This window comes from Thunnus albacares, chromosome 19, assembly GCF_914725855.1.
Source record: "Thunnus albacares chromosome 19, fThuAlb1.1, whole genome shotgun sequence".
Classification (NCBI taxonomy): Eukaryota; Metazoa; Chordata; class Actinopteri; order Scombriformes; family Scombridae; genus Thunnus; species Thunnus albacares.
In genome coordinates, this window is record NC_058124.1 from 28,572,694 (window position 1) to 28,586,366 (window position 13,673).

At 38.9% G+C, this 13,673-nt stretch overlaps 1 protein-coding gene and 3 gene segments (V, D, J or C); 1 reads left to right on the top strand and 3 right to left on the bottom strand.

Moving 5' to 3' along the window:
* Nucleotides 1-13,673, bottom strand: part of LOC122970078 — a 916,362-nt gene that overhangs the window by 730,548 nt on the left and 172,141 nt on the right.
* Nucleotides 1-13,673, bottom strand: part of LOC122970080 — an 891,879-nt gene that overhangs the window by 690,477 nt on the left and 187,729 nt on the right.
* The window catches only part of LOC122970079, an 808,187-nt gene that overhangs the window by 620,252 nt on the left and 174,262 nt on the right, over nucleotides 1-13,673 (bottom strand).
* LOC122970001 (glutamate receptor ionotropic, kainate 5-like) overlaps nucleotides 1-13,673 on the top strand; it is a 104,053-nt gene that overhangs the window by 7,347 nt on the left and 83,033 nt on the right. For both annotated transcript variants that reach the window (XM_044336073.1, XM_044336074.1), the window contains exon 2: nucleotides 11,786-11,950. In XM_044336073.1, the coding sequence (XP_044192008.1) occupies nucleotides 11,786-11,950 (165 nt within the window). The remainder of the gene's footprint in view (nucleotides 1-11,785; nucleotides 11,951-13,673) is intronic.

The following is a 13,673-nucleotide window of genomic DNA, read 5'->3' on the forward strand; positions in this document are numbered from 1 at the left end:
ATTAAAACCCAAAGATATTGAGTTTACTGTCATTTATAAGACAGAAAAGCTTCAAATCCTTAAATTTGAGAAGCTGCAACCACCAAATATTTGGCATCGGTTGACTAATTGATTGATCGACTAATTGTTGCTGCTCTGGTTGGTGTTTGCATGTTTCCATCTATCAGAACAACAAAGTTTCTGCAGCAGAAGGAAACTGCAGGTGATTATTACTGACCAGCAGGTGATCAAATCATCACACAACAGTCTGAACTGAGCTAAAAGTGGAAATATGTCGCATTAGATTGCAAAGCTGTTCATGTTATTGGTGATGTAAAATGGAGACTTACAGTGTTGAAAATCAAGAGAGCATGAAATAAATCTTTAAGTAACGTCAGCATGCAGATACCTCCTCCTCAGGCGAGATTAAAAAGTCGAGTCGGCTCCATAAATATTGAATCGAAGGATTTTAACAATTTAGCAGCATCAGTGTCCTTCAGCTGCAGCTAAAAACCTCCATGAATTATTTCAATCGGTGCCATCAGTCATTGTGAAGGAGTCATTAGCTTATGTTCATCATTAAATAAGAGTCTTTAAGAGGCAGTTTGTCACCGTGGGGCGTCTGTGAGGTTTGTAAGTGAAAATGTCACATTTTATTTGAAAAGGAAAACGTCTCACTTTGGAGGAAAAAACTTAAATTGAATATAAATTTCATGCATTTAGTGGAGGAAACTTTCTCTTTCTCTTCAGTTTGACCTCTATGAGCCAACAGCTCAGCATCAAACTTTCAGAAACGTTACAGAACACACACACACACATACATACATACAAAGAAGAAGAAGAAATCAAAATGGAAAGTCAGAGATGGAAAGAGAAGAAGCAGAGAGACGATCCACCAGAGAAATGAGAAGTAAACAAATCCTTTGTTGGCCCGCAGCTTTAATCTGGAGGATTTCGCCGTTTGAGAAAAGAAGCCAAGTTTTTACAAACATCCCTGCGGCTCCACTTTAACAAAGTATCTCTGCTGAATTACTCTCAAACCTCAACTCCAGGTTGACTCTAATAACACTGAGTCTTCTCTCAATTTAAAATGCTTTAAAAGCTTTGAAATGATCATTAATTACATAACCTCAACGTCAGCGGCTCCATTCTGGTTGCTTACCTTTGTTGCAGGTCAAACCCGCCTCGTCTCTCTAAACCTGTTTGCTGTTTCTCTGAACTCTCATTTGAAGAATAAGGACAAAGTTAAGACAAAAAAGTATATAAATATATATGTATAGCTGAACGAGGGAGGCCGAGGACTGGTGAGCGTCGGAGTCACTGTCCAGGACGAAACAACCAACATCCAGGAATACATCAGGAAGACGGCCCCCAAAGATGAACTGCTAAGTGAATACCTCAGGCAGCAGAAACCTGATGATGCAGAGGAGGAGAAGGAACCATCATGGAGGGACAAGCCCCCACACAGCATGTACCACCGACAGATATCAAGAAATCCTACCAGTGGCTGGAAAAGGCTGGACTGAAGGACAGCACAGAGGCACTGATCATGGCAGCACAAGAACAGGCACTTAGTACAAGATCAATAGAGGTGTGGATCTACCACACCAGACAGGACCCCAGGTGCAGGCTGTGCAAAGATGCTCCTGAGACAGTTCAGCACATAATAACAGGGTTTAAGATGAAGGCAGGAACAGCGTACATGGAACGCCATAACCAAGTGGCTGGCATAATGTACAGGAACATCTGCACTGAGTATGGGTTGGAGGTCCCAAGGTCACAATGGAAGACACCTCCTAAGGTGGTTGAGAATGACCGAGCCAAGATCCTGTGGGACTTCCAGATCCAGACTGATAAGCTGGTGATGGCTAACCAACCGGACATCGTGTTGATCAACAAACAACAGAAGAAGGCAGTGGTGATAGACGTAGCAATCCCAAGCAACAGCAACATCAAGAAGAGCAAACACGAGAAGCTCAAAAAATACCAAGAGCTGAAAGAGGAGCTAGAAAAGATGTGGGGAGTAAAGGCAACAGTGCTGCCAGTGGTAATGGGAGCACTGGGGGCTGTGACCCACAAACCGGGAGAGTGGCTCCAGCAGATTCCAGGTACAACATCTGAGGTCTCTGTTCAGAAGAGCGCAGTCCTAGGAGCAGCTAAGATACTGCGCAGAACCCTCAAACTCCCAGACCTCTGGTAGACCCTCCCATGGGGGTCTGAATGCTTGACCCCTACAGTGAGGGGGTCTGGTGGCTTTGTTATGCTGTGGGGGGTATTTTGCTGGCATGGTTTGATTCCACTTGTCCCCTTATAGGGAAGGGTCACTGCTAATCAATACAAAGTTGTTCTGAGTGATCACCTTTATCCTATGATGAAACATTTCTATCCTGATGGGAGTGGTCTCTTCCAGGATGACAATTCCCCAATTCACAGGACACGAGGGGTCACTGAATGCTTTGATGAGGATGAAGATGATGTGAATCATATGTTATGACCTTCACAGCCACCAGATCTCAACCCAGCTGATCACCTATAGACAGCGCTCTCCACCACCATCATCAAAACACCAAATGAGGGAATATCTATTGGAAGGATAACGTTCATCCCTGCAGAAAAGATCCAAACCTTTTTCCCGCCTCCAGCTCACTCAAAACTCTGCTGCCAGGATTTTAACTCAGATTAGGAAACATGATGACATTTCACCGATCCTGGCTTCCCTGAACCGGCTACCTGTTGCTTTTTGTATCGATTTCAAGATTTTATTGATTACTTATAAAGCCCAGCGAGGCCTCTCACCAGTTTATATATCTGATCTCTTATCGCTGTGTGTCCCTTCCTGCTTCCCTGAGATCCTCGGATGTGTTGTTCATTATCGTTCTAAAACGATATAAAGTCTTTGCAGTTCGAGCTCCTCAATCTTTTAAAACCCACTTTTTTTTAAAATTGCTTTTCAGTGAATTAATGTATATTTTATATTTTATTTTGTTTTACTCTCTTTGTGTTTTATAATGTGAAGCACTTTGTTACTTTGTATTTAAATGTAATGTAAATAAAGTTTATTATTATTATAATTGAAGTGGTTAAATTTCAATAAAAACTGGAAAAATGGGGATGTTTTAAAACTGTTGACTGGTTCTGTGTATTTTATATATATGTTGTTTATTATTTTATTTTGTAATGTTCTAATCTGTTAGATAATATGGTACAATAAATGTTTAACAAATAAAAATAAATCTGGTAATAGTTTCTAATATGGCAACAGACACTATAAAAGAGGCTGTAAGTTGTAATTAACAACTCGGCCAGATGATGGTGCTAAATGAGATCAGAAGATCATAAACGTTACTTCACTTCATCATGAAGGGAACATGAATGTTTGAACCAAATTTAATGTCAAATCCATCTGATAGTTGTTGAGATATTTCAGTCTGGACCAACATCACCATCCCATGTGTAGCTAAAACAATCCCACTGGGAAATGGATCCAGATGTGACATGAAAGACTTTTGGCACCTAAAGAAACCTGACAAAGAAGAAGAAATAAGACAGAAAAAGCATCTCGACTGTCTGTTTACCTGAAGGAAGTAACTGAATCCTTGGGGAAGGAGTTTTCCCGCCACATCGCAGCTCTCTACTTAAAACGAAGCTATATGTCATCACGGTGCTTCGCTCAGGAAGAAATAAATCAATATATCCGCTAAAACATGGACACACACTTGTTTGCCTCTGAAAGGAATCAAGTCACCGGAGGTTTGCAGCCCGACGGAGCGATTTGTTGTTTCCATTCTCCCTTTTTTTGTAACGTCTGGTTGAATCAGTGGAGCGACCCGCGGCCCCCCCAGAGTCCAGACTTCCACGCTCATATCACAGAATGTCAACTACAGCGAGCTCAGAGGTGGGAAGTGAAAAGAAAAACCTGTTAGTCAATTTTTTCTGAAGTTACAAGGCCTCCTGGGGTGAAATAAAATCAGCCTGCAGAGCTCCTTCTGCCTGGATAAAAGGACTTTTATTGTGGTGTCTTGGGTTAAATCCAGAACAAAACACTCTGCAACAAGATATTCATGTAAATACAAGATGACGTTTGTGCACCGGTGGGCAGCGAATACCTTCCACCAGCAGGGTAAAGAGTGAGGCTGAAACTGCATATTTGATATTAAATTTGAGGTGGAGTTTGGTTTACAGCTCAGACTGAGTAAACAGGGCTGTCAGGAGGTAATTCACAGGAAACACAAAGAGAGAAAGAGAAAACAAATTCATCACAAACGACAATAAACAGGGTCAGAGCGGGAGCACCTCCGTGATCTTTCGCCAAAAACATTCCTGTGTCTCGACGCCATAAATTTAATATATAAAAAGATAAAAACAGTCTATTTTCAGAGTTTCTCCTCAAAGACAATCACGGTTTTGCGCTCAGTGGCTGACATGAGGAGTGAAAAGTATTTGTGTGAAGAGAAGAAGAAAGGCTGTGATCTTCAGTTTTTGGAAATTGTTGTCTGTTATTTGACCGTCCAATAAACACTTCATCTGAAGCAAACTCAAACCTTCATACTCACTTTTCTGATGTCATTCTTTGCAACAGCAGTAAAAGGAAAACAACTTAAAAGAATCTAGTGTTGAACCTCCTTGAAAGCAGAAGGACTCGCAAGAGACGGATTTAAAGGAAACGGTCAAAGTCTATCTGTGCAGCAGGTTGAAGTATCCTGACACGTCCGTAGTAAAGGACATGTTGCGTTCATGTCATCATGAAGATGGACGGGAAAGATTCTCATATTTACAACATGTTTTCTTGTCATGACAAAATGTAAATACCAGAAAAACTGAACAGCTGACTCCTCTCCTCTTTTAGTGAAACACCTGCTGAACCCACAAACATCAGTGCAGGTTGGGTTTGGGCGCCTTGGTGACCTCATGGTTAAGGCGTATAACATATCACCACATGTCACACCCCTCTGTCTTCCCTTGTTTCCTGTCTCGCTACACTGACTCTCAAATAAAGGTAAAATGCCAAAAAAAAAAATCTTTCAAAACAGTTGCACAAATTTGAACTTTCGGTGCACCGCAGACAACAAACTGCATACACAATAATGAGCAGCTGCAGGGAAAGGTTTATTTCCACAGTAATGGAAATGCACCTTCAGTGTGTCATTCAAGTGAGGCAGCAGAAATTCTTTAACTTTATTTCTTTCCTTTCTTCCCTAAAAACCCCGAAAGTCCCTGATTCAGCTTTTTATGGGAAGGTGAAGAAGAAAGCGAGGAGTTTGCTAGCAGATAGCTAGTTAGCTCCCATCATCTATTCAGCCAGTTTGAGCTCCGGGAGGCGCTAAAGAGCAACTCTGGCAACTAAAACTGTATTTAAGAAATCTTTCATCCCAAGTGCCAATACAATACAATACAACACAGTACAACACAGTACAATACAGTACAGTACAGTACAGTACAGTACAGTACAGTACAATACAATACAATACAACACAGTACAACACAGTACAATACAATACAGTACAGTACAGTACAGTACAGTACAATACAATACAATACAATACAATACAGTACAGTACAGTACAGTACAATACAATACAATACAATACAATACAGTACAGTACAATACAATACAATACAATACAATACAATACAGTACAGTACAATACAATACAATACAATACAATACAATACAATACAGTACAGTACAATACAGTACAGTACAGTACAGTACAGTACAACACAGTACAATACAATACAATACAATACAATACAGTACAGTACAGTACAACACAGTACAATACAATACAATACAATACAGTATAGTACAGTACAAAACAATACAATACAGTACAGTACAATACAATACAATACAGTACAGTACAGTACAGTACAATACAATACAATACAGTGCAGTACAGTACAAAACAATACAATAGAGTACAATACAGTACAGTACAGTATAATATAGTACAATACAATACAATACAATACAATACAGTACAGTACAATACAGTACAGTATAATATAGTACAATACAATACAGTACAGTACAGTACAATACAATACAATATAGTACAATGCAATACAGTACAGTACAGTACAATACAATACAACACAGTACAGTACAGTACAATACAGTACAGTACAGTACAGTATAATACAATACAGTACAGTACAATACAATACAATATAGTACAATACAATACAGTACAGTACAGTACAGTACAGTATAATACAGTACAATACAATACAATATAATACAATACAATACAATACAATACAATACAATACAACACAGTACAATACAGCACAGTACAGTACAGTACAGTATAATACAGTACAATACAATACAATATAATACAATACAATACAATACAATACAACACAGTACAGTACAGTACAGTACAGTATAGTACAGTACAATACAATACAATACAACACAGTACAGTACAGTACAGTACAGTACAGTATAGTACAGTACAATACAATACAATACAACACAGTACAGTACAATACAGTACAGTACAGTACAGTACAGTACAGTATAGTACAGTACAATACAATACAATACAACACAGTACAGTACAATACAGTACAGTACAGTACAGTATTTTATTACTCCTATTAGGGGCACTTTGTTTGGAGCAGCTTGTTGTACACAAAACACAGTAACATATAAATAATTAATAGAATATAAAGCAAAAACAAAAAAAGAGGAATATTTAAAAACACACCAGGGAGCTAAATGTGGAATAAATCAATAAATAATATGGATGAATAAATGTGATAAACACAATAAAAAGATCAGATAAAACATTCATCAACAATGACAACAGTAACAAACCAGCAGAGCTTTTATGAATTACAGAGAAAGAACGATTCAGGACAGAAGTCGCTTTTACAAACAGGTAACGAGAGAAAATTCACTCAAACAAGAACAAGAAGCCAAAATACTTTCTGCTTTCTGGAGGATCAAACTCAGACTTTCAGTAAAAGATTGATAAAAATGACAGAAGATGACGAGACTGACTCAATGACCCACTCTGCTTCACAATAACTTCTGTTCACATCATATTTAAGGTGATCATTGAAGATAATGTATGATGTAACCATTTCAACACTTCCATCGTGTGTGTGGTTCTCTGTGTGGCTGCATCATCTCTGTACGTCTATAATCAATAATCACTTCTGTGGTTTTAGATACATTTAAATCCAAGAAGTTGTTTTCACACCAAGAAATAAAATCAATGAGAACATTTGTGGTCTGAGTCTGAGCCTCAGAGACGGAACAACAACACGGTGTCAGTTTATAAAGAGTAGGAACCAACAGATGAAGCCTTGTGGTGAGACTGAAACTCTCTGCTCTCCATCAGTCAAGAAGATCCATAAAACAAGCTGCTGAGGAAAATTAAAAATCACAGAACCTTCTTTCTTTTAAAAGATGCAGCTGCATCGTATTGAGCTTTGAATCCTCCACATCTCTTCTTGCCTGGTAAACAGAACCAGGTTTTTCATAATTAATGATGTTAAATCATTATGTTGTGTTGGATCGGTATCACAGCAAGAAGATAACTCAGTGTTCTTCACTCCGCACAGCGACTGATGAGGTTTAAACAACAGACATGAACTGTGTTTAATGTGTGATGTGAGTTTGTTGGTGAGTCTGGTGGACAATAAACAGTAGTGCTGTAGTCTGGTTGATGTTCTCTCATCTGACTAAATTCTCATCGGTCAAATAATCTCTGTGTTAATTTCATAAGGAGTAAAGTGCTACATCAATATCTTTCCAGGATTAATCCATTATTTCCTGCGACGGGAGGATCAGACTAACAAATTACCTGTGAAAACAACGGGGATCAAAACACCCCCGTTTTCACAACTTTGAACTCGTCCAACCTAACGGAGACTGCTGAGTCTAACTGTACTCAACGTTTACTGAACGTTTACTGAATCTGTTTCTCCATAATTATCACAACAAGAACCCCCGCCAGGCTAAAAAAATATTTCTTAATGTCAAAAATAACACCAAATATCTATTCATTGGGAAATCAATAGCGTTTGGGAGTCTCTGTACAGCGCTGTTTGGTACATGAGTCTATGTCTGTGTCGTTACCAAGGAAACTATTGGTAGCGTAACTACGTTTAGGAATAGTTTGCGTAGCGAGTGAGAAAGAGTGAGAGGCAGGAGAAGGTTAGTAGTAAGTTGTCAGTCTGGCAGTAAATGTACAGCACAGACTAAAAAAGTCACGTCTGTTGTTTCCTCAAATGCTGGACAAGTGAAAGAGGTTAGCTCCAAAGTTAGCAACAATAGGTTAGCCTAACCTGAAGACGCTAAATAGAGATGGCGAATGATTTCAGTCGACCAAGATTGTCTTTGGTTGACTGCTGCCCTAAGATCTCTTCTATTCTTCTTTGTTTTCTTTTCTCTTCTTCAAATCTAAAACTATGAAATTTTGCAACACTTGAGTTTTTTCCACTTGACAGCAAAGCGAAGTAAAGTCCTTCACTACATTTTAATAGAATAAAATGTTTTATATATGACTTTAACTTAATGTAACTGTTTAAAAAAACAAGACAGCCAGTGTGGCTCAGGGCATAACGGGCTTTTATTCATTATTATTATTTTATTAAACCAATTAAAAATTTAAAAAACAATAAAAGCGGTGCTGTGAAGGGAGCTGATAGACAGCAGACTGGGAATCTTTTATCTGTGGAAAACAAAACACAAAACACCACAAAACAAAACTAAATAATGTGCCACCACATGCTGAACCATGTCAGTATTTTGTATTTTTGCCCCCGAGAGGCGTTAATTATTTAAACAACACAAATCAAATCCAGAACGAAGCCCAACAGCAGCAGCAGCAGCAGCAGCAGCAGCAGCAGCAGCAGCGGACTTCCTGCTTGTTACTGCGTGTTTTACTGTTTCTTTGCTCTGCAGTCGTATAACTCAGTGTCCAGAGAAACCAGGATATAAGGAAGGATGTAGGACACTCTCTTAATCAGGGATTGAAGCCTGAAATTCTTCTTCTTCTGTGTTAAAACATGCTTGCCTTCTGCATTCTAGATATGCAAAACAGGCGAGTCAGCGGGGACGTGGTGACAGAAATAAACATGGCAGGTGTTACTGTACACAGCCGCCGGATGAGTCTTTACTATTTCTAGTAGGAGGAAACAGAAACCAGTCGTGTTTTTTTTATTCGCAGCAGCTGCTTTTACTTCCTGAGACGAGAATCAGATCTGCTCCTGCTGCTGGAGATGTTTTTCTTCTTCACCTGCTTGAGGTCAAATCATGAACGTCCCATTTACACGTCTGTACTAGACGGCGGTTCGTCTGTGTGCAGCTGTGAATGTGATCACACCTTTCGCTTCTACACCTGGGGTCAGATGCATAAACGATGCACACAAACACACACACATAAAAAAACATGCATACACCAGTTCACACACATACGCTGTGAGGTGAGAATGTGTCACACAGACTTCAGAGCCAGCTGCAGGTTATATGACAATATGGAGAGAATCTAAATGTAATAAAACATTGTGTGATTTTTATGTGTCTGTATGTAACCGCTGGTTTCCAGCGTTGTGTTGTAAGGAAGAGGCTCAGACCAGGGTGACTTTGGAGGCGACCAGAAGTAAACAAAGAAATCCTCCGCTGGTCGATTGTGATGCTAACTCACAAATTAAATAACATAGAAATGTGTTAGCATACTGCACAAGAAGTCCAAGCTAGTAAACAAACTTACACCCGTAATTCAAAGGAAGTGCACAACGTTGCTTACCTCGACCATGAAGTACAACATTTATAGGGGGGGGGGCACCCACAAAAGTGAACGTAGGGGTACAATGAACTGAGTCTTAAATGGAGGATTAGCACGTCAGGATTTAACTATTTACATATTTTGTGTAATTATAATACATTTGCTGCACAGTTGACCCTGTTACATGTAAAATACAAATGAAAGATTCATTTATAAGCTAAATATTGATGAATTACATTTGTGTCATCAGATCTTTTCTTTCAGTTTACACAGAAACCATCATTTTATTCCCTTCATTACATTTCTGATGATTAGAAAATGATGATGAGATATCACCGCTGATGATTGTTTACAGGTCTGCCTGATGAATTAATGTATTAATGAATGATTATGGTGTTTAATAACAGCTGTCGGAGAAACTCACTGATGCAACATAATTGCTGAAATCACAACAAAAAAATAGTTGTTTGTGTCGTCGTCGGCTCTGCTGGAGCTGAGAGCTTGTTGGTATGAAAACAGCTGATTAAAGACGTCTCTGTTGTTATTGGCTGGAAGTTGTCGTGGGAGTGAAGAGCAGTTATTTCCAACATGACCTGTAAAACAAACATAAAGGAATTTAGTGGAATCATTAATATCTTATCATCACTTTAAACCTGCAGTGCAAAACTTTGACATATAAATAAACATCAACGCTACATTCAAGCCAAACAAATGAACACAGTGCTGATTAAAACTCACCGCCAGATGAATCTGTTTTTAAATCTCATGTCACCTGCAGCTCTTCTGGAATTTCCAAAAGTTATGTCTGCAGCTTTAATATGAACATATATAATATAATTTATTCATTTCAAGTTAATAAATATGTTTGAAGAAAACATACTCGGCAGAAACTTTATGTGTCTTTAAGTTCATATTAAAATAAGTCAAGTTTGTTTCTTTTCATAGAAATAAAAATAACTCAAACTACAGTGAAGGTTAATATAGAATTCACTGCTTTGGTAATAAAGTCACTGACATCAACCTTCATAATGATCACAGAGAAACAGTCAAATGAAAAACTGACTCCCAGTATGAGATCCCAGTATCTGTATCTGTATTTGAATAAAAGGTGGAAAGAGGTTTTAAAAATCCTGTTTTTTGTTTTTATGACCCATTTTTTAATCTCAGATCACAGACGACTGCACTGATTACTGAGCTAAAACTTTACTCATCGCCTCATTGCAGACAGACCTCTACCTATTTATACACCCAGAACACAGTGTAACATGTTGGGAGGAACTTCAAAGGCAATTATCACTTTGCACTTTTCATTTATTGCCTATTTTTTACAACCTAACTTTGTGGAAAGGAGAAGAAGAACAACAGGTTATGGAGAATCTGTTGGGACCACTTTGCTTGTGTCAGTAGCTCAGCTTTATCTCTGAGGAACACCCCCAACAAATCACTTTTAAAATATTTGTATGAAACAAATAGTCGTATAAAACCCACTATTTGTGCTTTGCCGAATAATATATTTGTATTCGGGAACACCTCTACTACATACACACGACTTTATGATCTTTAAATCCTGATGATAAGAGTCTTCACAGAGTTTCCTGCATCTGGCTGCTGGTGTTTAAACGCTTCGCTCCTCAGCAGGTGAAGAGGAGGATGAAGAAGAATGAAGAAGTGATGCAACGTTCGTCCTGAAACAAAACTCTTAAAAAGTCTTTTCTGTTTGAAGAATCGACTCCATGACGTAACTGACTGGAACAAACTGTGATATATTTAGAATTTAATCGTTATTTCATGATAACAGGCTTAAAAATCTAAATATGAACGTTAATTCTGATCTCATGATGATATAATTCTGTTATAATCTTATTATAATTTGCTTAAAACTATCAGCAACCACAACAGATCTTCTTCCATCTATTCCATCTATACACTTCCATTTTAGGGATGATGTTGTTGTGATTGATGCAGTTTTTAACTCATCTTCTTGTTTGAAGTTTGGAGCCTGAACTCTTTGTTTTCTAACCGCTCCTCTTCTTCTCTCCTCTCTTCTTCCTCACCTCCAGCGGCCATCCTGGACGACCAGTCCGTGTGCGGTCGCGGTGAGCGTCTGGCGCTGGCTCTGGCGAGGGAGAACATCAACAATCTGATGGAGGGTTCCTCCCAGGCGAGGGTGGAGGTGGACGTCTACGGGCTGCAGAAGGACTCCCAGTACGACACCACTGACACCAGTGAGTCTTCTTCTTCCTCTACTCCAAAAAGTGACCCGGTCTGCTCCCCCAGACTGACATTTTCAGTGAAGATAAACTTCAGTAAGCGTTCTGCATGAGGAAGCAGACCAGAGAAATAAAGCGTCAACCTTTATTTAACGAGGCGGGTCAGAAGTGCAGCCGGTGCAAAGTGAGTCTGCACTTTAAATGCCACACGTGTTCAACAGATCTGCACCGCAGGGAGCAAACGGCCCTCAGCAGGAAGAGTTAAAGGTGAATTAAATACCAACCTGTGCTAATATTTACTCGTATAAATCAAGCATGAAGTTTTAATGAGACAGTGAGGACGAAGCAAAGATAAACAGAATTAAAACAATAAAAACAATTTTTAAAAAAATGGAGCGAAAAAGTTTGAAACATTCTTCAGATATACGAGCTGAACAGATGTGTCGTCAATAAAAGAGCAACATTCATCAGGAAATAGAATAAATAGAAAGTTTCAATGTCGGGTTACACAGAATCTGAAGGGAAGAACACAGACTGATTATTATTATTATATTATTATACTTAGAATTATGATTCAGAAAAAGGAAAAATCTGCATAAATGTTAATATTTTAAACTGGACGAGTTATTTCTCTGAGTTTGTCGACTGTTTGTCGCACAAAACACATTTTGACATTTGATGATGTCAACTTGGGCTGGAAATTATATATAACAGGTGTTTTTCACAATTTTCTGACATTTTATAACAAAATGCCAAAAAAAATAATCAGCAGATGAATCGATGATGAAAATAATTGTTAGTTGCAGCCTGTAAATGTCAGTCTCCTCCTTCTGTTGATCCTCATTAATCCTATGACATCACTTCCTGTTTGTCCTGTTTATATGTTGAGGGTTGTTTAACTGGCTGTTACACAGTTGCATTTGTTTCTTTAGTAATTTGGGTTTAACAACCTTTAATCTAAAGTTGAACCACTTTGAGGATTTATTTTAAACTTTAGTCTTGAATCAACACTTTAAGACTGAATGTTGGACTGTTCCAACCATGTCAGAGGAAACCAGTTTGAGTTCATTTGGTTCAAGACACTTTAAAGGTCAGGTTCACTATTTTGTCCTCCATCACTTCCATTGTAAGGTCATTATGAAGGATCTTCTACTGTCAGTATGAACAGGAGGAATGATTACAACAAGAAACACAGCTTTCATGTTCATTAGATGACTGACTGTTGGTTTAAAACACACTTGATAAACTGTGAACTCGTCCTTTAAGGTAGTTTTTAGATGGATAATTAATCATCACATCTGTTCTTAAGTGAAGCAGACAGACAAACAGGCAGACAAACAGGCAGACAGGCAGACATACAGTCAGTCAGACAGACAGTCAGACAGACAGGCAGTCAGACAAACAGTCAGTCAGGCAGACAGTCAGACAAACAGTCAGACAGACAGACAGACAGTTAGACAAACAGTCAGACAGACAGACAGTCAGACAGACAGTCAGACAGACAAACAGACAGACAGACAGTCAGACAGACAGACAGTCAGTCAGACAGACAGACAGACAGACAGTCAGTCAGACAGTCAGACAGACAGACAGAGAGACAGTCAGACAGACAGACAGACAGTCGGACAGTCAGACAGACAGTCAGACAGTCAGTCAGACAGACAGTCAGACAGTCAGACAGTCAGTCAGTCAGACAGTCAGTCAGACAGACAGACAGACAGTCAGACAGACAGACAGA